We start from the raw sequence: 26,400 nt of genomic DNA on the forward strand, positions 1-26,400 counted from the left end.
CCTTCAATAAGTAAATAGATGAATTAATGATTGAACACAAATGTGTGCTCTGTAAGTGATCAAATGAGTCGGAGAGTACCCTGGTGAAGGGAATGAGTTCGCTTCAGGGGACAGCCACAGAAGGAATTTACTTGTGGCAAAATCTCCAGCACAGAATGGCCTCCAGCTGTGGCCTTGGAGCACTGCAGGGTGACACACATCTGCAGCCGCAGGGATGGCAGCCTGGGACCACAGGCTCAGGCGCTCTGTACTTACACCTAAGAAAATAACTGCACATGTGATCGAGACCATCCAGACACACACACACACACACACACACACACACACACACACACACGTCTGTAGAGGTGTGACCTCTCAGAGTGAGAAAAACCAAAAACAAGTTCGGTAGATATATCAGGTAAGTCGCTTTATAGATACACACTTTCTTCTCTGTATCTGTTTTTCCCCGGGCAGCATACTTATTCTGTGGTGCTTTAAAGAAAAAAAAGTTAGCAAAAAAAAAAAAAAAAAAAAAAAAAAAAAAAAGCTGGCCGTGGTGGTGTGCATGTCCAGTTGCAGTACTTGGGAGGCTGAAATAGAAGGCTCTCACATCTGAGACCATACTGGGCTACACAGGAAGAGCCTGTCCTGAAACAGCAAAAAACGAAACAGAAGGATAGCTACTACAATAGGACAGCATGCAACAGTCTACCAGACACATCCGTTCTCCTGCCTGTTTTCTTAAAAAGGCTTTATTGGAACTTCACGGTGCCCCTTTGGCTAAGGCGCAATGAGCAGTTACCGCAGATGCCGTATGCCCTGCAGAACTTTCTAGGTAACGTAGACCTCAGGAAAGATTTAAGCAGGAATGTGTACAATGTGACCCTTTGCACTAACCACATTGTCAGCTGTGTAAAATAGAACGGAAAGGTATGCATTAAAATAATCACGGTGGGAAGTCCTGGGCGGTTGTATTAAAATTGGTTTGTTTGCTTGCTTGCTTTTGTTTGTTTGTTTGTTTCTGTTTTTGAGACAGTGTCTGGCCATGTAGCCTTGGAATCACCAACAGGTGGGCTTCACACTTGAAATCCTTCTGCCTCCGTCTCCTGAGTGCTAGGCTCACAGGCATGAGCCACCATGCTTAGGTTTAAAAACAAAAATAACTTATCTGTATCTTCTAGATATTCAAGGTGAGTAAAGGTTAGTTTATAGTAAGAAAACAGAAAATAGCATCACATAAAGCAGGTCATTTCAGAGGGCTCTACCCCAGCTGAGAATGACACAAACCAGACCAAGGCTCCTCCCTCAGCTGGGATTATGACATCACACCACAGTCAAGCTGGAGGATCATTTCCATTATTAGGGAAAATAAATAAATAAAACACCTTTATCAAAATCTTAAGCATTTCTACCGACAAAGAGAACACTGTATCTGACTTGTTCTTCAAGGAGAGCACCACTGTCCTCTTTTGATACTGAGCTCAACGCGGGCAAGTTGGAAAAACTCCAAGTTGTCTCTCGGGATGACTGAAGACAGTAAAGAGAATCTGCACACCACACACAAAGGCCACTGAGCTTAGAGTGGCTACACTCTGCTCTGATAAAGATAACGTGGTGGGGACCTGTTTCCTCATGCATCTGAAGCCTTTTGACCTGAGTCCAGACAAGAGGACAGAAAGGAGTAGAGTGCCAACCAGATTCCATTTGTGCAAAATGCCTCTGTGAGAGAATGGATACACTCTTCTGGGGAATGCCCTAGACCCCATCACAGGGAGACAGGAGTTCTCAGCCGCAGGCACTGCCTCACAAGGACTGTGAAAAACAGCCCTGATCCTTGGAAGCCGGTGACAAGGTATTAAAAATCAAGGCCAGGCCGCCAAAGACTCACTTCTTCACAGCCTCACTGGAGAGAGCACTTTGCCCAGGCATCTTCGGGGAGAAGCCCCTCCCACCCCACCCCATCCTGGCCTCAAGTTGTAGTGGGCAGCACAGCCAAGGAGTAAGCTTGTGCTGTGTCTCTCACTTCTCTCAGACACATGTCACATGTCACACAAGAGCCCCAAGGCTCCCTCGAGAAGCTAAGCCCTCGCTTTCTCTTGGTAAGGGAAAAGCAAACAGGAGCCAGTTGAATTGCACCCAGACCACTCCCCCTGACTTCAGCACAGCTCCTGGGGAAGCTCCGCAGCCACACACCAGGTAGCTGCAGACACAGTTTAGACGTTCATTGCTTCAGGACACCGGTGTTTCTTTGAGGAGGCAGATCAGGGAAAGGGTAGTATCAGGTCTCTATACACAGTCTGCCTTCTTCATCATGAGCCAAGCCACTGAATTCTAGAGCCTTTCTCCCCTGGATACTTAGGGAAAGGTACACTTCCATGACATTAATGGGCCTTGGTTTTCCAAGGTGTGTCTATACCTGGAGAAAGTAGTTGAGCAACGGCAGGAAGCAATACCCAACATCAAATAAATCAGGTGGAGAGGCAGCTGGGACAGTGAGTGCCCCCGTGACAAAGCCAACCTAAGCCAGATCCGCCTCTAGAATTAACTGGAGGATTGCAGAGGGTAAGTCCACACTTTAGCTATGCGAGTCCCAGAGGGGTCTCAGCCTGCTCAGGTGCTTGGATGTTCAAGCTGTACCCAAGGAAAAAAAAAAAAAAAAAAAAAAACCCAAGCTCTGCCCAAGTCCTGTTCCCCTGAGTTCCAATGGGGAGGGCCTGTGGCTTTCTGAGAAGAGCCTTCCAGATGGCGCCTGGATGCGGCTGTGCCAGACTCCACAGCTTAAGTAAATGTTGCTATCGTCCCATCCTGCCAGAAAAAGGCAAGGGAGACCCTAGGCTCCTCTCAGCTGCAGCCATGATCATTCCTGGGGAGATCAACATCGCCCACCACCTGCCTACCCAACCCTCCTCTCTCCATTCATCTTGGAGGGCTCTTCTGTGTACTCTCAAGTCACTCCCGGCCATTTTCCTTCCAGGCCATGCTTGACACTTCAACAAGGGTGAGAAATGCCTGTCAGATGCTGGCAAGGGTGGCGAGCACCTGGGAGGGTAGCCGGAAGACCCCAGGTTTACAGATGGCACACGTGTCAATGCAGTCATCATTAGATAGGTGAGTTCCAAGAGCATTTTGCTCGTCTCCACAATTGTGGCAAACCCTCACCCTCAACGTTTACGCACCGCTCCACAGTTAGAACACTTGTCTGCCTGTGCAGGCCAAAGGGCTCCTTAGTGCTCTTACAAAGAGGCATGAAAAACTGAGTTTTAGATGGGCGGTGGTGGTAGCACACAACTTTAAACTTTAATCTCAGCACTCGAGAGGCAGAGGTGGGTGGCTCTCTGACTTCGAGGCCAGCCTGCTCTATAGAGCAAGTTCCGGGCTAGCCAGGGCTACACTGAGAAACCAGTCTCAAAAAAATGTTGAGTTTTCCTCAATGGATTCTACATCTCCATCATGAGATTCCCCAAGTATCCTGGGGAGGCTGGAGTCCAGTTGTGTCTTCCATAGTAAAACAGAGGACTCACAGGACTCAAAATTTATCCCTGCTCCTAAATTTCGTAAAGGCCACATGAAATTTGGATACCTAAGGGCATAAAGTGAGGCACATTCCAGCTTTCCTTTCCAGAAAATGTACTTCTTATATGCAAGACACAAAGCAGCCCAAATAAGGGATTCAAAGGATCAGCTACCTGGTGAAGACTGGGGTGGGAGGAGCAGGAGGACTCCAAGAAGCTCTGCAAACAAACGCTTGCACCAGTTCAATGTGTGTAAAGTCAGTCTGGTGGGTGGAATTTCTTTCTGACCTAAAGACACTGGGAATAGATGAAAGGCGGCTCCTGAACTCATCGTACCTGCTACCAAAGTGTAGCAGCCCCACAGTGCCTATTTGTAAGGCCATTTGCTAAGTCTAGCCCCAATCTACTCAAAGGGATGGCAGCCAGGACATGAACTGGAAACTCCCATTCAACCTTCACACTACATTTTCAAAATTGACAGTTCAACTCTTTCCTTCATTGTCACCTGCCCTTTGCTCACCTATGTTTTTCTTATGTCCGTTAATTTTGGATTTAAAAGACCCCCTCCATTTTCCAGTTTAGCAGGCACTGTGGAGCACCTTAAGTGTCTCAGAGGTCCATGGGCTGGGACGCAGCACTCCTTGAAAGCATACCAAGAGGGAAAGAGGGGATCACTACAGTCTGCATACAGGTACACTGCGTTTATCGACTGAACACTGGCTGGACGTTGAGCAGTCACAGGCCGGGACTCTAAATCCTTCAGGCCCCAAATGGTGTCCCACAAACTAGGATGGTGTAGGGGATTCTGGAAGACCTCCAGAATCTCCTCTGCCATGCTTGCGATGTGAAGACTGTCAGAGCTGGTGGCATTTTCCACTGGCTGACTTGCTGACAGCAGCGTGCGGCCTCAAAGGAAGCAGGGCTTACAGCCTCGTTCAAGGGGGCAAGTGAGACAGCAGAAGCCTCTGTGCACATTTGTAAATAGTTGCTTCTAAACACAAAGCAAAGAGGATTCACCTTGGAATGCAAAGTTACTTAAAGAGAAGCATTCAGTTCCCATGGGAGGACGAAAACGAAGTGCCCAGCATCTGCCAGTGACGGTCAGCTAACATCACAAGCTGCTTCAGGTAAATGGACCAACCTAGGGCCACGTGGAAGAGCTAAGGACTGAGGGAGGACACCCAGGCCTCTGACATTTGCTCTCTCTGGCATTCCCCAGGAATCTCGGCCAGGGTATCCATCCAGGCAGGAGGCCACCGAATCACCAACTTGGAGGAAGGACCTTGGCCAGCGGCTGCCTGGGCACGACTTCGGCACAGCACACACAAGCTGGGCCTCCGTAAATCTCCACAAACACAGTGGCCGCCTGCACATGCTCCCGTGGTGGGGACGGAAGGGCTGCATATGGCGTTCAGCTTTAACAGCTGAGCTTTAAAAAAAAAAAAAAGTGCAGCTTTTCATCTCCCTGAAACAGCTCCTGAACTGGGGGTGGGGTAGGGGTTTTTCAGGAGCCAGGAAAATAAAAAAATAAAAAAACTAACAGGCACAGGAGTAAGCCCCCAGTATAAAATTGTATTTTTCAAGGAATTTCAGACCACCTCCTGTTCAAAGGTCCCTTTGGAGAATGGCATGCTGCTTTCTGCCTGTTTTCCCTGAGTTTACTCATTTCAAGTTGCTAAAAGCATCTTAAAAAAATGACTTTTTAAAATTGAAAATGGGAGTGTCTTTATCTATGTATGAGGGAATCGCACCCATGCGCTCGGGTGGGTTAAACACTCTTAAGGCACTTTATAAATGAAATGAGTGCTTCCCAAAGTTGTGTTCTACGAGAAGTCAATTGCTACCATTCTTGGGGGTGTTCTCCCAACCTTCTAGACGGTGGTAGCCAAGGCACGGGGTGGGGGTGGGGGTCAGAGCCTGCTGCCGCAGCTTTCCTGGAATGGCCTGGAAACTTTTGCTTTCTGTTTCCTCTGCTGATAATGACTGTCTTTGGCTCTGCAGCCAGCTCCCCTCTCCCCCTCCCAGCCCCCTGTTGCTGCAGCCATCCCCGAGCTCCAGTATAAAGTTTGGCTTTTGCAGCAGGAAGCAGCTGGGCCAAGCAACCAGCGAATGATAATGACCTTAGAAATCTGCTGTTCGCTCGGCAACAATAGGGTGCTCAGTCTACTGGAAAATTGTGTTCATCAGCTAACTCTGCTCAGTTACTAATTGACATTGCCAAATATTTTAAGAACAATTGGAATGCACAAGCAAAAAAAAAAAATGGAAAAAAAAGAAAGAAAAATTTAAAAAAAGAGAGAGAAGAAGGAAAGGAAAAAAAGGAGACCTCAATCCTCAGAGTTTATACAGTTTTTCTTTTCTCTTCTTTTCATTTTTAAAATCATCTCTTGAGTGCTTGGGTTTGTTTGCGTGGAACAGTGGTTATCTTGAATGGGGATGGGGAGGGTGAATCACAAGAGAAAAAATGTGGGAAAGGAAGAAAATCTATCATATCACTATCACCAATGTATTGCAGGGGGCTGTGGATAAAGGCCTTTGATGCAGTGGTCAATGGGCCTAGGCAGGATGGAGACCCAGCATCTCAGGAATGCATTCTAGCAACAAAAGCAGACCGACCCCCAAGGCTCTTAGTCCAGCTGATCAAATAATCCTTGTCCAACTCAAAATACTATTGCAGAAGAAGTAGGGGTTAACGATATTTCCATCTTTGTATCTCTCTCTCCCTGGCTTCCATTGATCATGCAACTTTGCTGACTTTATTTAATGAACGGAGGGTCAATGCATTCAATTACCCCCTTCCCACCATCAACACTTCAATTATCCCCACTCCAAAATGATGGGGAATTCGGAAGGTAACTGCCCTGTTGGATATAATGAACAGTATCGTTTCTTAGTACATTAAGTTTTAATTATACTAAGCATGATTTCCAAAGCAAAATCTGAAGAAACAGAACTTCAGTTGTTTTCTGACTCAAAGCAAAAGCTGGGATACAGTGGTGGTTTGAGAGGAAATTTTAGGGAAAGACGCAGAGATTAATGTCATCAGAGCCTTTGCACGCAAGCCAGGAAATGAGGAGGCATCAGAACAGCCGCCCTGCTTTCTAAATGTCATAAAAGAGTAAAATTTATAAGCTGACACTCTCCAAATAGTTTCACTTTGCATTGCACACAGAAGCAAAGGACATGTACTATGGTGTGAACTTATAAACAAACAAACAAACAAACAATTGACAACAAAGAGAGATGGGGAGGTGATCTGTGTGGCAAGTTCTGTCACTTTTCTGTTAGAAAATGTGACCTCCCGTCTGTCAAAGGTCTTAGTTTTCGCAGTTGATCTTAAGCTTGGTTCTCAGCAGTTTGGAGAGGCAAAAGAACAAACACATTTTCTGGTTCACTGGAATCATTTTCACATGTTCACTGATTCAAACATTCTTTTGCTCACATAACAAACAGCTGCATCCCACATTAGCCTAGCCAGTGACAGTCGCCCATCTTGGCAATAACTGTTTGATTGCAAACTTGACCCCTTCTTCGTCTCGGTCTGAGCAAGACATTTTTAAACAGCTACTCCGTTCCCAATCCTCCTTTGCAAAGAATTACATCAGATAACAAAGGACGTCTCAGCCACTCATTGTAAGCCTTCTTCTAGAGATCTATTCTAAGAGCCTCTGCTAAAAAGGTTTTTTATGATGAATTCAAAACTACTATCATGTTAAGAGCAGCGATTTATAAAGAAGAATTCATTGGTTAAGATCTGAAAAAATAGTTTCTCAGGCCCTACTGACCCAGTTTTCAACAAAAAAAGAATCAAGCCATGCAAATGAAGTTTTGTGACATTGTTATGCAGTCTGAGAAATTTGTAAGGCCGTGTTTTGCAGTGATTTCTTAATAGAAGCCTTAATAAGTACTTTTTCTTTACTTAAGGGCTTAAATTTTCCCCCTCCCCTTCACCTTGCAGGTTTCTAACAGGTAACAATACAAGCACCGATTCTGTCAAGAGTTTTATTTAAATGTGTCTTCGGATCGCACTTTACAAGGCTCACACTTGTTAGAAGAGGGAAAAGGAACCAGATTTGGTGGAGAATCCTAAATCCCAGCAAAACCTGAATGCCCTCAGACACGCAGCTGATTTGGGCTGCAGAGTGGGCACGCCATCCACTTCCCTACTTAGTCAGAAAATTATGAAAGGGTCTGATTTGAATATGAAGAAAACAAAGAAGTCAAACACCAAATGAAAGAATCCGTATTCACAACTGTAAAATCCTTCACCAGGGGAAAATGAAGTGCAGGGCTAATGCCAGCTCAAGTATGATTTGCTTTTGACCACGGTTGCTTCTCTTAACAATAAATAAATAAATAAATAGATAGATAAATCTAGGTTTGGGTGTGTGTGTTTTTTTCTCTCCCAATTCAGTATTTAGAGATGGACAAGCAGCAAGAGGCTGGCTATCAGTTGGCCAGAAGGTGATAAAAACATGGTAAACATGTCATTAATAGAGCCGAGCGAGCGTTTGGGTTTGAAATATTATGCTGAGACCCTCTTGTTTTAGCAGGTTTGGGAGAGGGGATGGAATCTTTCAGTGTGAAAACCAGGTCACTCCAGAAACTTAGGAAATCCAGTCTGCTTCCTGATCTCCACCCCTGAAAGGTCCCTAACCTCCCAAGAGTGAAGACCACATTTCCTGAAGAAGAGCCTCCTTTGCAGGAGGGTGGAAAGCGTCCGTGGAGACAGCAGAGGGGTGCCTGGAGCTCTCCAGCCCGCATGTGCGAACCCATCATGACAGGGCTCCCACCGGCAGGAAGGAACTCTTCACAACTTTTCTCTTGTGTGAGGCCCCTCCATGCAGAGTGACCCCATCTTCCCGTGGTCCTCACATCCTTGTTAGACTCTCCCGAAGCATTCCTTCGGTCATAAATCGCCAGCGAGTCCAGGACTCCGCGAGCAGACAGTGTGTTTCATGGGTATTTAAGCAGCAGCATTAAGTGCTATCGGAATCTCTGGAATGTGTAGTTCAGATTTATGTGTATTAACAATTCTTTACTGGCTTGTAATAAGCCGACACACTCGAGAAAGTCCCTGCACGCGCGCGCGCGCGTACACACACACACACACACACACACACACTCACTCACACACACTTTATCCTAGTACTAGTTTTGTTCTAGAAGAAAGGGAAGCTGACGTGAGAGAGCAACAACAAAATGTGTCGGCATCTAGTTAGTAACTACCGCAGTGAATCGCCCGTACAACGGAAATAACAGTGCGTGCACACACACACACACACACACACACACACGAGTGAGAGAGAGAGAGAGAGAGGAAAAAACTTTTTAAAAAATGACCCTCAGCAGCTCACTGCCACATCTTTAACAGTGGGCTATGCAGTGCCTCGAGGTGCCTCAAACTGTCTTTCATTTTCTAGACTTAATGGCTGATTGCAGAAATCAATGTTGCCATTAGTAACAGGGTATTTGTTATGGCATGATTTCCTCTGTTGTTAGGCAGTAGAATGATTACAGTATTAGCAAGGTGCTTTCTTTATAAAGGGTTGGAGATATAACTTTCAATTTACTATCCATTAGTAAAGGGACTTTGGAAATACGGATGAAGGCAACCTTTTACCTGCTGTTAGGTAGTGATTTTAATATAGCCATCTTAGACTAGTATGTTTTTTTTTTTTTCCTTTCTTTTCCTTTTTTTTTTCCCTCCTCAAACAGGGCCAGGATGCTTCAGCATTTCATAGACATTTTTGATGACAGATTTTTCTGCTTTGCTATTTTAGACCATAGAACTGTATCACCCATGCAACACAGTACAGTTGAAGACACACAGGCACACATCTGCGTTTTCAAACCCCTGTGCCTGGCTAAAACCATCAGAGGAAGGTGGTGTGTCTCTGGAGGCAGGTGGGCCAGGCTGGAATTTCAGGGGGGAACAGGCTGGAGAGGGAGGCGGGGAGAGAACGCCCACATAAAAGGTTTGTGTGGATACAGTTAAGGGAAAGAAATAGTTACCTTCCACATTCACATCCATATGTGGGGCCAAACGTCAGCTCCTGGGTTCCAGAGACAGAGCTGAGTACTAGGTTAGACTACAAGTAGAACTGAACAGTTTCAGAGGAAGGGCAAAACCGGACCCCATCAGAAAGCCTGCCACCCTCTCTAGCACTGGGACGGAGGTTCAGCTGCCTTTTGCTGGTAGCCACGGCTCAAGGTTGGAAGGACGGCCCCACCTATGGAGCAGGGCATCATCCTGAAGGATAATACTGGCACTATCCAGCATCCAGCCTGCCACTTTTTGTAGTCCAGCTTCACTAACCTCGTAACTATCTTAAGGCCTGAGGTGGGTGTACAGAGCCAAGCAGTTTGGGGCAGGAGGCAGGGCCCTTCTACTCATTCCCTTTCCTCCTGCCAACCTACCTGAGGAAGATGGTGAAGAGGGGTGCGGACTGTCCTCCTGGGCGCTCCCGGTCTGTGACAGGCCACCTCCGGGCCCACTCTCCTCAGTCACGTTAGAGGAGCCAGGCGTGGTGGAGCGGCTCACTGACTGGGATTCCTGGTCGCTGCCTGAGCCTCGCCGCTCCTCCAGGCCCACACCCACGTGCAGAGCATCCTCGTCACTCTTGCGGTCCCGCTTATGAACGCGAGAATGCACGACTACTTGGTGGTAGGTGCGGAACACCCGTCCACAGTCCGGACACTCGGTGGGCTTCTCCTTCATGTTCCCGGGACCCTGCAGGTTGTATTCGAGCGTCTGGTTGAGCCCATGTGACAAAAATTCCCGACTGCCTTCTAGAGGGTCGAGCTTATTTGGCAGGTCTCTCTGATTGCCCACTTTAGTGCTGTGAACCAAATCAGCAGGCATTTTCTGCTTGGAGCCATCTGCTCCCACTAACACGTACTCTCGCTTCTCCTTATCAAACAGAACTCCGGCGTTTGCCAAAGGGTCTTCGTGGTTGCGCGTGAGCTGATGCTCTTTAGCTAAGAAGCCATGTTCCATGGCCATGCCCCTGGCCATGAGCTGCCAGGCTTGATAGCTATTCACGGGGTCCATTTCTGCAGCTTTGGCAGCCGCCTGCAACCGCTCGATGCAGCTGGATTTCAGTGGTGGCACGAGGTTGAGGCAGCCCAGGAGGGAGTGCTTGTCCCCCTCGGGGACATTGTGAGCCATACTGGAAATGGGCGACAGTAGTTTTCCCAGAACCTCCTTCTCCTTGGCTGGGAGCTCCCCCTTGCCATAGAGCTGGGCGGGCTCACTCAGGCTGGGTTTGTCCGGGGCCATAAAGCCACTCTGCAGGCAGGAGAGGTACCTAGAGTACAGATTGGCATGGGCCTCCTGGGACAGGCCGCCCATGGGCACCGCCACCTCGGGCTCGGTGGGGGACTTGTTCTTCACCGACAGCTTGTTGAGGTGGACCTTCATGTGATTCTTCAGGAACCAGGGCTCTTTGAAGCGCCGGCCACAGATCTGGCAGCAGTGCTCGAAGGAGTCTTTGTGCTTGCGCATGTGGCCTTTCAGGAACCAGGCCTGGCTGAACACCTGGCCGCACACCTCGCAGCGGAACTCATTGGCCGACTGCTCTCCCCCGCCGTGGGGGCCCTGGCCCTGGGCCGACTCGGCGGTGATGTGTGCCTTCTCCACGTGGCTGATGAGCTCCTCCTCCTGCGAGGCCGCGAAGTCGCAGAGCGTGCACTTGTAGGGCTTATGCAAAATGCGGATGTGACGGTCCAACTCCTCGCGCTTCTTGAACTTGCCTTTGCAAAAGGTGCATCGGAAGCCCGCCGCCGGGGTCACGGAATCCTCCTGCAGATTGGCCGGCTTGGGGGAAGGTGCCGGGTGGGCTATGTCGGGCACGCTGTGGTTGGGGGGCATGGCCAAGTTGCAGGTGGCCAACGGGGCCTGCTGGGCATGTGCCAAGGGCTTGAGGTCAGACCTCGGCTGCAGCAGGCTGCCCTTCATCTGCTTGTCCCGCAGGATGGCCCTCTCCTCCAGCTCGTGCAGCAGACGGTTCTCCTCACGCACCCGCCCACGCCCCTTCCCCAAGTTGCCCAGCTTGTGGGTCCGCAGGTGGATCTTGAGATTTCCTTTTTGGGCCGCCCGGTGGTCGCAGTAGGGGCACTTGAATGGCTTCTCACCGGTGTGAGTGCGCATGTGCAGGGAGAGGATGCTGTTGAACCGGAAACGCTTGCCACACAGAGGACACGGATACTTCCGGTTCTTTCTGGCATCATCCTCAATGTCACTCATCTGGGACATGATGCCTAGGTTCTGCCCATTGAGGAACTGCTGCAGGTCCACGCGCCCATTGAGGCTATTGTCCACATCACGGCCCAGCTGGTTGGCCAGCAATGCCATTTGGTTGCCCATGGACTGCCCGCTCATGGGTACGTGGGCCTTCTCCTCAAGGGCTGCAGGTGGCTTCTCCTCTGGGTTGGGCCGTGGGTGCAACTCAGGAAAGGCATGGCTGAGCTGGGAAGTAATCTGGTGTAACTTCTGGCTCATGGCATACTGGCCATTTAGGACCGGGCCGCTCAGGTGAGGCTCAGCTTCTGGTGCCGTCGAGGACACTCCAAGGCACAGACTCGCTTCTTCCATCCCTAGAAATAAAAACAGAGTTCAGATCTGTTCCAGGTACAGTGGCCGGAAGGAGCAATAGCATCAGTTGGGGATAGGTGGTGGTAGGGGAAGGACGTTTGCATTTCATGACTTACCTACCCGTAATAATGCTAAGGAATTATACTCAAAAACAATAATAAAAGGATGAATTATTAAATGTCAATTATGCAATATGGCAGTGTCCTCCAATTTGTTTTGGGAATGGCTCGTCTTCCTTGTATATTCTATTTACAGAGTGCAATTATTCATTCGCAGTTTAATTATTAATATTTTACCATTTTCAACACCTAATAACATATCAAGGCTCTGCGTGTTCAATGAATCCTCCTTTCCCTTCACAAAGTTCCTCTACCTGTTGGTTCAGTCCAAAGTTTGCCTTAAAGCAGAGTAGCTTTCACTGAAAGACCAACGGGGCTCTTCCTTTGCTGTTTACTCTATTCAGTGCACTCAATAGTCTAAGATGAAAGAGATCATTTTATGATTTGGCCAAAGGGAAAAAAAAAGAGAGCCAATAGCATGATATTTACTGGTACATAATAAAACAAGATAATGTTTTGGGAAAAAATAAAGTAAAGGACAGGCTTTAGAACAATAAAAGAGATTTTGCTTTAGTCAACAAAAAGTGCAGTAATATCTCATTAAGCTGATTAGTATGCTGCTTAGAAACAGTACTAGGTGCTGTAACACATGATTATAATCATAAAAATCCTTCAGTGTTTGCAAGGAAGCATTAACGAGGTATATTAAATTTTAAGGAGACTGCTAGTAGCAGCTTTGCAAACCTCAGAGATTAAAAATTAACCCTTAGCTATGAAACACTGATTTTTGTCATCTGGTAACTGTGTCCATCCCATACTTGGTCTCCTGATGGAATCTCGGTGGGCTTTTGTGGCTGTCGGGGTTTGGATGGAGATAGACTTGTACCATTCATGGGTTTCTCCCTGTCCTTTGGCTGGCAAGGCAGCAGAGCCAGGGACTTTGATTGGCCTTAAAGAGATCTTTTGCAGAACTAGATAAAAACCAATTAAAATCCAGGGACGATGCCATAGGAAGTCTCAACCAAGTTTGAGTGTTTTTAATAACTTTCCCAATATACAGTAATGAGTACAAATTGTACCTGCAGTATGTGTTTTGCAGAAAATTAGAACTCAAAGCTGTTTGTTAAACACAAACACTCGAAGCTAGTCTGCGTAATTGTCTTTAATAGTCCTCTCTGCCCCCTCCACAGCCTGTGCAGAACAGCAAATGCCAGACTGTTCCAGGTAGGTCAGAGGGCAGGCTCTCCTCCACATCAAAGCATACACGGTGCTCAGCTTAGAAAGCAATGAGTCCGTGCCTGGAGCTCTCCTATTTCCCAGTATACCTTCTCCCTGAAGGAGTCCAGATTCACTTCCTGCTTTTAGAATGGGTTTGTGTACGTCTCTTTGCGCCCCAGACTTTCAGTGTGTTGGCCAGCTGGAAGGTCCAGGGGCCCAGTGTTTAATCCCAGCCAAAACTGTGAGGTCAAGTAACTTCCCCTGGGGGACTTTGTGGGCCAGAGCGCTCAACTTTGGGGCAAGTATATTTTGCCCCAGGAGAGTCTGCTGTTTGCTGGGCTGCCTGCCAGATAGACTAGACAGTGTGTGACATGGAGGTCTCCAGCGGGAGACTCACTGCTTTGGCAAGAGTAAAGGCATGGGTGTTCAGTGCTGAGGGAGAGAGGGACTTCAGTCCAGTGTAGCCCCTGAATGATGGCATGGTCAGCTCTGCACGTGCCCACACACACTCACAGAGTTATATGTTCATCTGCAGTAAAAACAGCTCCCAATTTGCCGTCCTCAGTTTTGAAGACTGGTCAGGAGCTAGGTTGTCATGGAGATTCTAGAATTAATTCAATAAACCTACTGAATTCTCACTGGGCACCAGGCTCTACCATTCACTGACAGTATACTGATAAATATGACAGTCAGGTTCCAGATCAGAAAGGGTGTGTCCAGAGTGGAGCAACTGCAGGCATGAGTGGCCTCCAGGGCCTAGTCTGGGGCCTGTCTGCACCTTTCATCCCTATCAAGCCATGCTGGATACTTTCTTGAACAAATGTGGATTATGTCCCTGAAACCACATCATAGTGCACAGAATTTCACCCTGCAGCTCTTGGGAAGTTTGGAGAGATCAAAGCCAACATGGCTGGCCTACTTCCAAGGGCTGCCTAGTTGGCCGGCTCAGAAGATGTGAATCCAGGAAGGCATGCTATTTTCAGGTCGTTGAGGCCAGGTGCCAATTCAGCAGAGGGAGGAGGAGGTTGGGCATGCAAGCAACAAGGCTATGAGCAGGCTGGACAAGGAGAGTGAAGTCAGAGGCTATGCCCACCATCAACAGCTAGCAACTCAACATACAAGTCCTGAAGTTCACCTTGAGTATGGCTCAAAAGTCAATAGTCATTGTTGTTGTGAATGTTCGTTTAAATCAACACCATTATTTTTCCTGATACCACAGCTAATGTTTCAGTGGTGGAGGGAAAATAATATGCTAGAATGTGTTTCCCAGTTCTTCTGAATTGACTTCTTGATGTAGGTTGGAGCTCACAACTCCTCTGCAGCCACTGTGGCTGAGGTTGGTTCATCAGCTCTGTAGTATTTCATCTTCTGACTCCATTTATTGGTCTCCTCCTGAATAGTCCGGTATGCCATCACTTTTCTAAAAGCATATGTTCTTCTTCTCTGAAGACAGAAGCCATGCAGCAATCCTTGGGATTCAGTTGGCCCAGCTTTGGTTCTGTGTCCCCCAAAAGTGAATGAGCATGAATAGACCTTGTAGGAGCATGAATAGACTCTGCTTGTGGCCAAGAAGAAGATTCATCTTCATTTCAAACTCAGCTTTTCACAAGTTCAGAAACACTGACAGTTCAGAAGCTGAAGGCCTAAAACCACCAGAGAGGATTACCTCATCACCATATTCCTCCTTCTGGTTGCGCATGGGGATGATCTCAGTCTTTAGCCACCTTTGCTGTCCCTACTCTGGGCACTAAGGGACAGATATTGATCAGTCCCTTCAGGATCTGACAACCATAGAACCCATGTTTTCAGAAGGACCAGCCAGCACCCAGAACCTAGGACCTGGGACCCTGAGATAAGCTTGCATGGAACCTGAGCAGATAGCACCACTGTATTGATATGATACAGAGATACTGTATTGATATGATACTGTGTCAGAGCAATCTCTGAATCCTCTGCTTTCCATGAGCAGGTGACCCAGGCTACTGCTTGGTGTCATTCTAAACCACTGCCTGCTACTCCACTCAAAGCAAGACAGGGGTATCTGAGTTCTTGGAAAGAGTGTGAAGTAATTGATGCCCTGTCCCTGGGCCAAAGCAGCCGAGGCAGGACAAGCTGGCCTCAGGCCCAGACTGGAACTCAAAAACCTGGGTCAGCCCCAACTTTTCCATACTTAGCAATCCACAATTTATTTAGGCCTCACCTCAGCCATTCAGCAACTATCGGTCATAAACCTTCTAATGTACCTGCTTGTGGAAGGGATGGGCAAGTCTCTACAAAAACTATGTTCAAAGTTAGATATACTGCGTGTGTGTGTGTGTGTGTGTGTGCGCGCGTGCATGTGTGTGTACATGCATGTGTGGGTGTGTTTGCATGTGTTTACGTGTATGTGTGTGTGTTTACACTCGTGTAGTCATGTATCCAAGCACACAAGCACACACGTTAAGTATGACTATTGAGAGTCACGCAGGGATTCCTCAATGGTGCACTCCAGCAACTCAGACAAATGCATACTGTGGGAAGCTAAGGGTCATTTATCCTACCATTAAAGGATTGCAACCAGCTGCTGCTGTAGGCGCTCACAGGACTGGAGGAGGTGGGCTGCCTGCGAGGGCTCCACTGTTTTTATGAAGAGTGTTATTACTCCTTTTCCTAGCCTTCCAGGGAACAAATGCATAGACAATGCCTTTCCGTGGGGATCACACTGCTGCCTCATAGGCCACACAGTAGCTGTCTGATTGTGGCCTGTCTCCCACCCTATGGCCAGCTCCTGACAAGCAGGGCAATCATGCACGTCCACACCCAACTCTGGACTTCAACAGCCACTTTCCAGGGAACAGCTTAGCCCACATGTTCATTCCATCCTCTGCTAGCAGCCTGGCAAGCAGCTCAGCACCCCCACTGCAGGAGCCAGAGTTTCACACCAGGAAGTAACAGTCACAGGCCAACAGAGGAGAGGCCATGACGCAGGCCTCTAAGCAACTAAGCAGCCTGACCCTTTGAGTACTACAGCCAATGCTTTCACGTGGGTACAACAAAGAAAGCAAACCAGCGAAAGGTACAGCTCAGAGGTGGGATGTTTGCCTCATACACATAAGGTCCTCAGCCCACAGTACCAAAAACATACACACAAACAAAATAAATGTTCAACATTGAAAATAGAAAGTCATGAGCTTTTGACCTACAGCTTGTGGCCCCATCCCTAAGCATACGAAGGTGTGAATCACTAAGCATTGGTTGCCGGATGGAAGGACTCAATGAGCACATTACCTAAATCTAGCAAAGGCAGACAACTGTCCTCATTGGATATGGCAGGTAGGCATCACAGAGACTATCTCAACATTTTATCTGGTCCTGACCTACCCTGGTTCACTGTAGGAGCACCCGTGACATTCAACATCATGGTTGATACGGAAAAAATTTCAGACTAGGATGTGCCACTCCAACATTTTTCACTATGGTGTTGGAAAGTCTGGGCTCAGCCTCTGAAGACAAGCAGAGGTCACTAGTGAGGGCTTCAGAAAGCCATGAGCTCTTCAAGCTACCATTCACAGGAAAGGGAATGTCAGCTCATGACACCTGTCATTGGGTACTGATTATTAAAATGCCTTCCCAGTCCATCACTGCAGGTCCCAGGAGCCATTCAGCTGCTTTTGGTAGAGCTAATGGTTATTTTCATTTTTGCATGAATCCTTTCAAAACTCTTTCCTGTGATTTCGATGGGAAAAGTACTCACTTAACTCTTCCAAGATGGCCTAATCGTATCGTTCCCTCAAAATGGAATTTAAAGCTACCAGGACACTAGAAATGCCAGCAGCCATAAGTTCAAATAAGTTTTACACAATTTGCAAGCATGGGGGAGGGGGAAACCTCATGAATAATCTCAAAAATATAGATCTTGCCAGTAAGATGCACAAAAGAGCTTTATCCTTTTACTACAAAAAAAGAATGGTTGGAAATAAAATGGCTTTCAGAATAACTGTTTCAAGTGAATTTTTTTAAAAATTGAATATTGTTGCCTAGCCTGGCATAACTAACTATTCCATATTTTATTAAAGTGAGTAAAAGTATTGCCTTGGACACCTTGAAAGAATCCCACACCTGAGTTTCTGAGCAGAATTAGGATTTGCTCCCCTTAATGGCATGGAAGAGTCCAAAACATCTGTCAAAAGGGTCTCATAGCCTGCAGTTCTGGTTGTGGGGAGACATTTGTCTCCCCAAAATTCATAAGATCCTGGTTCCTTCCTGTAACCCACCTTGCTTTCTTCTACATAAGTTAGGCAATAATTAGACAAGTTGATCTAGAACAGAATGGCTTATTAAATAAAATTTTCTCAATTGTTGATGCCTAACTGTTTAACTAAGGTTGTTGTAAGCATCATACACTCCTGTTCTAAAATACAGAACACCAGACTACTGAACCTTTTCGGGGTCATTAAACAGCTGTAAACATTATTACAAAAATAAACCAGAGATTTCATGCTTACATTTTGGCCTAGAGCTTGCTGTGCTAAGCAAGTACATTTTTTTTTCAGCTCTTACAATCAACGCTGGTGACATTTGGGCATCCAAACAAATTACATCACAAACATTACTGAGGTGGGCAGGATACTGAGTGGTTTATTTGCCAGATGATTAATAGATAAACAAGAGGGCAGCATGGGTGACCTGTTCCATTTTTGACTGATGTGTAGGCAATGTTATGAGACACGGCCAGAAATAGTTAAAAAAAAAAAAAAACTTACTGAATATAGTAATGAACACATGATATTCAAATCAGGCTATGAGTGTTGGAAATTGTATAATGGAGAAAGCTAAGTTCAAGCTGAGGGTCAGACTTCCAAACTCCCTTAAATCAAGGCCTTTATTGCCTCCGATGGTGAATGGGACTTGGCTGAGATGGGATAGCCTGTAACAGGAGGCAGCATCCATGTTAGCGGATACATGAGAAGACACAAAAGAGGAAAAGGGAATAAAAAGTGCTCTTTCTTTGGAGACTAGGTGGCTTTAGAATTCTCAATCGAGAAGAAGTGTCTCCACCATATTGGTTTTTTTGAATGTTGAGTTGAGCCCATAACTAGAGACAGGCTAGGAACACATCAGATGAGAAAGGGAAAGAGCCAGAATAGATAATAGGTCTGAGCTGGGTTCCAGTTCTTTATACCACAGCTTGTCTATACCACACAAAGCCAGAGACAGAAATGAGTGCTTCGGTTGGAATTAGAGCACCATCAAGGTTGTTAAGACTGTGACCTGTCAGGCAGGCAGCAGAAGCTCTCAATAAATGAACAACAGCCATCACCATCATCATGGGCATCCTTCTTGTCATTGCTACCATCTTCTTTATCATCGCTGTTATGGTTTTAATGCAAATTTCAAACACAAACTTACGTGTTGAATGTCTGTTCCCCACTAGTGGTGGTATTTGGGGAGGTAGGACAAACTTGACAAAGTAGGAGCCAGCTGGAATAACTAGGTGACTGCTGGCATGACTTTGAAGATCACGCTCGGTCCCCAGCCCTTTACGCACTCTTTCTGCTTCATGACTGTCATGAGCTGAAGAGCATCTTCTTCCATGTGTTCTTGATGCCTTGAGGTCTAACTCAAGTGCACAGGGCCAAAAGACAGGGGAAAAAATACACTCTGAGAACTTAACTGCTGTTAAGTTGTTCTCAACTTGTTGTTCGCTGTTGTTTGTGTATTTGGGGTCATAGAGATGAGAAAGCTAACTGATGAGATTATGCTCATCACCACTGGGGTGTTCACCACCATCACTCCTACCAGCAGCATCTTTGCTGCCTACACTGCAACAGCATCTTAATTTTCATAATCTCCTTCCTGAGGAAAGGTATGCTGAGCATATCACAATTATCGGGTCATGTCAGCCTTTATATGGTAGGAGCCTACACCATTATAATAGTGGAAAAATAAGGAAACTGAGGCTCCAAAGATGAAAGTCCCACAAAATCTATATCTGGGAAGCCTGACTCCAGAATCCAAGCAAAGACAAATGGGTGGGCTGCTTTTAATGTTAACATCACATACATTCTTGTTGCATTGAAACACTCACAAGCTAATTAATTCCTTTGCTTAGACAGTGCAAGGGAGAAAGGAAACCACAGGCACTAGCAAGTTTAGACCTGGTCAAGGAACACCCATGTGAAGACACAGAAATAGGCAGAAAGATATTTCTGGGGGACTGGTGTTGGCAGGACAGAGGTGGCAGGCACCATAAATTATATAGAAAGCTTGTCTATCACTTACTTATTGACAGAGCAGAGAGTACACAATAGTCGTTTTAGACTCTAGTGGTTTCTTACTATTTACAAAGGCTGACAGGTCATTCTCCAGTCTTATTTTCTGAGTCAAGGGGTTGTTCCCCCAATGAGGAAAAATGCCATCTGAAGAGCCATTGATGTAAATCCACTTATATGATATCTCACTGGTGTCTCAAGTACATGCCCGAGTCCCAGTTTATAAAACTGACTGATAATAACTGTCTCGTTGATGTCCTAGAATTCTGAGATGACAAACAAACAAGTAAAACCCAATATGGCATTTAAATGATCGATGCATTCTCTGTGCAAGAGCCCAGATACTGACCACAGCATTTAGTGTCCTTGTTTTTAGATTCTGGAAGCACACTGTATTAATTGATCTTTGCTGCTGTATCCAAAACACCTGACATAAACAACTTAAGAAGGATTTGGTTTTGGTTCATGGTTTCAGAGGATTCAGTCCACAGTTGCTTGGCCCCATGTATTTGGCCACAGGCATATGTGGTAGAGGAGAGCTATTCACTTCAAGACAGACAGGAAACAGAGAGAGGAAAGCTGTGGGTATAATATACCTCTAAGGATGCACCCCAGTAACTTACTTTTCCTGGCTAGTTCCTAATTCCCAAGGTTTCCAGAACTTCCAAAACACAACCACCATCTGAGATGCAAAGTAATGTAAAATCATAGTTCTGTCATGGAGAGGGCTCCTGGGCATGAGTAAGAAGAGACTGGAGGAAGCAGAGGTGGAGCATCTCTCTAGACCTCACACAGTCCACTCTTACCTCTCCATAGCTGTCAGCCAAAATCTATCCTCTGTGCTCTCTCCTGCTTTTCCAGAAAGCCTTCCTAGTTTGTTCCCAGGAACAACTAGCAGCAGGCATCAGTCATAGGAGGCCATATGGTCTCTCTCCCTCTGTTGGAGCTGAGAGTGGGCATCCTATCCTAACTGAGTACCCTGTAGCTCCAAAATGACCAGGCCTAGGAAACTTCCCTTAGCTGATTACTCATTTCCAAGCCCAAGAGGAGATGGTACCCAGAGCATCAAAGAAGTGAACGACAGAAACCAGTCCTGGTGACACAGAGCTATGATACCAATGCTCTCCAGGCTGAGGCAGGAGGATCATCAGTTCAAATCAGTACTGGGATATAGAGTGAATTCAAGGGCAACCAGGACCACTGAGTGAACCCATGACTTGAAGTAAAATGTAAAAAACAAAGGGCTGGGAATATAGCTCAAAGGTAGACAGACATATTTGCTTAGCATGTACAAGCTTCTAAGTTTAATCCACAGCACTAAAAGGAAGAAAATAAAAGGTGGGGCAGGAGTCTGTGAGCAACAGCCCAGCCCCCGTCTGCCAAAATCCGTTTCCTGAAGCCCTGCTTTGGTTCGCCTCAATGAGATAATCCAGGAAGAAAATTGCCCCTTGTTCTCTGAAATTGATGTTATCGCAATGTGTTCATGTCCGTTATAGAAGTCAGAGAGGGAAGGAGGGAGGAGAAATGAAGGGAGAAAGGGGAAGAGAAAAAGTAGTAGGGAAGGGTGGAAGGGAGCAGAGGGGAAGAAGGGAGAGAGGAGAGAAAGAGGAAAAGGAGGAGAGAAGGAAAGGGGAGGAAAAAGAAGAGGAATGTAGTAGAAGAGAGAGAAAATGGGGATGAGAGGGGAGGGGAGAGAAGGCAAGCCCTGCCTCCACATGCCTTTGAGGAAACTGAAGAAGACAGCAGCAGTTGTCAGAAGTGTATTGATTGTTCCCATCTTGCTGGCTTTCTCAGTTCCCCTTTTAAACAGAGCTGGTCATGGCAGGAAGTTAGCTATTTAATCCCCTATTAACCTGCCTTGGCTCTGTGCTCTGCCTGTGGCCTTGGAGGGAAGCATCCTCCTCCACTCACAGCCAGCGCTCCAGGAACAAGGTGGCTGGCAGGTGCAACAGGGAAAGATGCCTCCTGCCCCCAAAGGCTTTGGGGAGCCAGACCATTCTCTGTACACCCTTCAACCTAGATTGAAACCACTTACATCTGAGGAGTCTGGAATAAAATCCCAGGTTGACTGGTTTCTTTCAGTTCACCAACGTGAAACTAAACATAATGGTAGATGTCTGTGTGGCATGGTGACCAAAGGAAGCCTCTTTCTGAAGAGGTTGGCCCAATCAGATTTGTTCATGGGGCACTTATAAAAGACAAGAGCTCAGATGTGTACCCTCTCTTACACACGTGTAAGCGTTGCTGAATGTAACATCTGTGCATAACCTAAGTGCTCCCCTGGCTGTAGCAGCAGGCAAATGACCGAAGTCCTTTTTGGCCATTAGGTGCCCAGTCCAACATCCTTAGCTCCTGTGATCAAGTAGATCACCAGGCTGATCTAGCATGGCCTTTTCAGGGCTGATGAGAGACTGAGTGAGGTCACTGATGGAAAAGTTCCTGAAAGGGGCCTTGGCACAGATCAGGTGCATTGCAAAGGCTACAGCTGCTAACACCCTGTCCTCCTCCAGCATCTCCTCCTCTTGTTCCTCTCTTCTTCCGACTCCTCTTCCTCCTCCTGTATACCCCCTGTGGTGTTAGGGGGTATATTCTTACACCCCTTCTCTGAGCCACACAGTCAGGGAACTCTAACAGTCATAAGCATGTGTGGTTGCCAAGAGGTTAACGTGCTTACCTCCTTTATTTTTAAAAGCATTTTCAACGAATGAGAAAAAGTTGAACACCTCCATTTGAAATCTAGACAAAAGCTATGGGACAAGGCAATTCATGGGAGACGTGGAGTCTGGCTAATGACCATAAAAATGTCACTCCAGACTAGAAAGAAAAAAGCCTCAAAACAATGGCTGATTTCATTTACAATCATCATATTAAGGATCACACTCAGACTCTAAGTTCCTCTCATAGAGTCATACACACCCAGAGTAGATCTGTGACGAAGAGAACATGACTGCTGACTTGGGCAGAGGACCCAAGACACTGTCTTTCTTGAGACACAATGAGGGCATACAGAAACCATAATATTTCTCCCAAAATCAGAACCTCAGAGCTGTTAATTAAGGTCATACCAAGACAAGCAAAATGGGAGTTCTAGAAAGTTCTCCCAAATGTATGCTGATATCAGAGGCAGTAAAGGAGGTCCTGGTGTCAGACACAGGGTCTTCTTACAGAGAAACCTGTAAGAAAGCATGGCAGCCTTCCCAGGAAAATACCCTTCTGAGACTCATGCTACTGCAGAACACCCAGAACCTCCAACAATCCCAAATATCCTTGCTTCCCCAGCATCCATGAGATGTCTTCATTTAATTTTGGTAGCCAAAGATCAAAAGCCAATACTTTCTAAACAGAGTTCATGACTTTCAGAAAATAGCCATTCTTATCATCAGCCATTTCCCCTTCCCATCCCTCTTCTCCACTTTCTTTTCTGCCTAGGGATCACTTGTCACAAATGCTACCTGGGTGCACCCCTTTCCTCAGAGATTATCCCTGGGAGAGTAATACTTAGACAATAATGGCAGAGCTGAAGAAGTCTCAGTGACTACCTAGCTCCTAGTCAGTCTAAATGCCTTTACATATAGGTAATCTAAGGTCAGAAGCTGCAATAACACATGTAAGATCATACAGTAAGTTAACAGCCATGTGTATGTGTCAAACTTTCATTTGTTAATTCCTAAGCACTCAGAAATACAGGAGATGGAGAGTAAAGGAAGAGATGAGTGAATATGTGAATGGATGAGTGGGTGTGGGAATGACTAGATAGATAGGTGAATGAATGAACAAATGAAAGGCAGATGGACGGATGGATATTTGGGTTGGTAGATGGATGGACAGATGAATAGAAGAGTAGATGATTGAGTCAGTGGATGGATGGATGGATGGATGGATGGATGGATGGATGGATGGATAAGTGGGTTGGTAGAAGGATAAGAGGATGATTAGGAGGATGAATGAACAGATGGATAAAGGAAGCCTTGCTGTAGCAAACAGATGGATTTGCATTCCAACCACAGATTCCTACTGGCTTTGCTTCTCACCTTTCAGCTATCAAATGAGTCTAGCTGCTATAAAAATATGTCCATACACACCTTTCTCCAGACATCAAGCTCATCATTTTATTTTTTTCCTTTCTCAGAATTCTTTCTCCAGCTAGTCAACATTCAGTCTCCTGGTCCTATGATATCTTGTGTATAGTGACACACAGGCTTTAGAAAATCAGTTCACTCATATCCTGTTATCTCCCTGGACCTCTGCCAAGCCCAGGAATGATGTGTATGCTCATGAAAGACCCTCAAGACCTCTGAGCCCCCACCACACTCTGGGATGTGATTCTCCCAGGATGCACTTAGAAGGTAGCTAGAGGCTGCTACCAGTAGGCCTGGGATTGAAGACATTCTAAAGACAGGTTCCTCAAGTTGTTCCTGCACACACCTCATCTGGAAGCCCAGCTCAGGAGGCTGACCAGAATGCTTCCTTTGTACTTTGGTGTGTTTGCTTTGTATCATGTTACACCAGGCTGATGTAATGTAATGTGACAACCCCCAACCCATGAAATACATGAGTCAGAATATACCCCATAAATTTAAAGAGATACAGGTCTTTTCCAGAAGTGGCTAATTATAAACAGCAGAAATTTTAGTGCTATTAAAGTCAATAACAGGTTTTAATAACCAGGCTATTTTGTAATTCAAGTTCTTTATATGCCCGGGGAAACCAGTCTCTACCTATTTGGAGCTTCCTTGAGTGATGCAAAGATCCTACAAAGTGGACCACCTCTGTGGGGCTCCCAAGTCACAGCTGGCTGGCACTAGGGACTGGTCATGACCCCTCACAGTTCTGACAGAAGAAAGTTTGCCGCTGAAGCCAACTCCCTACCTGGGAAAGCTTTCTAGAAACAGCATGCCAGGCTGTGGAGTCCCAACAGACTAAGAAAGGAAGCAGTCAGCTATCCCCATGCCGACAGCTCAGATCCTACTCTGCCTTCAGCCTTCTCCCTGCCCCCCAACTCGCCTCCATCTTTGCTGTCTTCCACTGTGCTCATTCAAACCAGGCACAGCTTGAGCATGGGAGTCTCTGTGCACACTGTGAGGGATCCAGTCATGTGATGGCCTGGGTTTTTCTAAATGTTTCTGGTTTATGACAGGAGAAAAGAAATAGTAGACCTCCTCCTGCAAGCCTGGGCCACAGAAGGCACACCCACAAAAGCTGTCAAGAATACAGGCAGAGGACATGGTTCAACGTTAAAGATTGCTTGCTGCTCTTCTAGACCAGAAATCAGTTCCCACCACCCACAGCATGCCGCTCATAACCATCTGTAGCTTCAGCTCAGGGGATGTGGTGCCCCCTTCGACCTCCACAGGCACTGCACTTGCATGCACATGCCCACACACAGACACATAATTTAAAACTTAAATTGCTTATCACACTGGGCCTTGCCCCTTGCTATTTGCCACAGGATCTGAAAGCCCAGAGCAGAGTATTCCTCTCAGGCTGTCCCCTCAAGGAAGCTTGATGCTGCTGTCCCTGGTGTCCAACAATCCCCTGGACACTAGATTTAATTCTCTCCCTGATCATTGCACGACAATCCTTCTCTCTCATCACCAACTAACTTCTTCCAATCTCTAGCCAAATGTCATTGCCCAAAGATGTCCCCTGGCTTCTCTAGACCGCAAGACCTGATCCTGTTGTCCCTTCTGAGACCCATATGTTCTAAGCAGGCTTCTTTAATCATAAATGTGTCCAGGCAGGGTGAAAGTGACCCCTGAGTGTTGCCTGGGCACAAGTGTTATATGGGAACCTCGTGCTCCTCTACCAGCATGCACTATAGAAAATTGTTCCTTGTCCTCTTTATTGTACAATAAGGTCAATAAAGGACAGACGTGCACTCAGAGGACTGGAGTCTCTTCAGTATCCTGCTCTAAGTTCAGGCTGTATATGAGAGACTAAGAACAGGTGGCTTGGAACACATAGAGCTGCAGTCAGGCCCAGAAGCTGTGTTCTCACACCAATATCATGCATTTCCTACAAGTAGGAGCAACCCAGGGCCTTCGCGTAGCCATTGACCTATAGGCAGCTCTGTGCCCTGGAAGACATGCCCTCTTCTTCTAGAAGCCAGCTTGGGTGTATGGTACTGCTTTTCTGCCTGCCCACCTGTCCTCATCATCTCTGTGGCCCATGCTCTTCCATAGCTGCTGCAGCTGCAAGCTTTGTCTCTGTTGAAGCCACAGGAGAATGGCCTACTCTAATGTGCCCTTTATGCAGAGTAGACAGGCCCCTGCAGGTCAGAGGCAGACTGAGAAGGTCATGTAGAGGTTGTCACGTTCCCAATGGCCAAAGCCTGGCATGCATAATCTCTGACCTATGAAACTACTTTACCTCTAGCATCCTGCACTCCATAGGTCCCCAAGCCCAGCAGTGATAGAGTCTTCTGAGCTCTATCACAGTCTGGCTGAGCTCTTGCTCATTCATTCATTCATTTAACCAGGTATAGAGTGGCCACTACTTCATTTTCTGCCTCCTCCATTAACCATAAACTCTGTGGTGGTCATGGCACCATCTACTCTGTTGCCCATCCAAGTACTAGAACCACTCTGAATATGTTTTCTTGCTTAAATTACTTATTGTAAAATATTCAGAATATTAATGGAGAATATTTATGTAGAAGATAGAGGGGAACTGCATGAAAAGATGGATAGGTGAATGTGTGGATGGATAAACAAGATCATATGTCAATAGACGGGAGAAAGAATGGATGAGCACATGCATACATGGATGACTAGATGGGTGGG

At 46.5% G+C, this 26,400-nt stretch overlaps 1 protein-coding gene across 7 annotated transcripts in view; it reads right to left on the reverse strand.

Moving 5' to 3' along the window:
• The window catches only part of Znf536 (zinc finger protein 536), a 443,673-nt gene that overhangs the window by 234,884 nt on the left and 182,389 nt on the right, over nucleotides 1-26,400 (reverse strand). For all 7 annotated transcript variants that reach the window (XM_060366731.1, XM_060366728.1, XM_060366732.1 and 4 more), the window contains one exon: nucleotides 9,915-12,092. In XM_060366731.1, coding sequence (XP_060222714.1) covers nucleotides 9,915-12,090 — 2,176 coding nt within the window. In that variant the 5' untranslated portion in view covers nucleotides 12,091-12,092. The remainder of the gene's footprint in view (nucleotides 1-9,914; nucleotides 12,093-26,400) is intronic.

Source organism: Meriones unguiculatus, chromosome 14, assembly GCF_030254825.1.
Source record: "Meriones unguiculatus strain TT.TT164.6M chromosome 14, Bangor_MerUng_6.1, whole genome shotgun sequence".
Lineage (NCBI taxonomy): Eukaryota > Metazoa > Chordata > Mammalia > Rodentia > Muridae > Meriones > Meriones unguiculatus.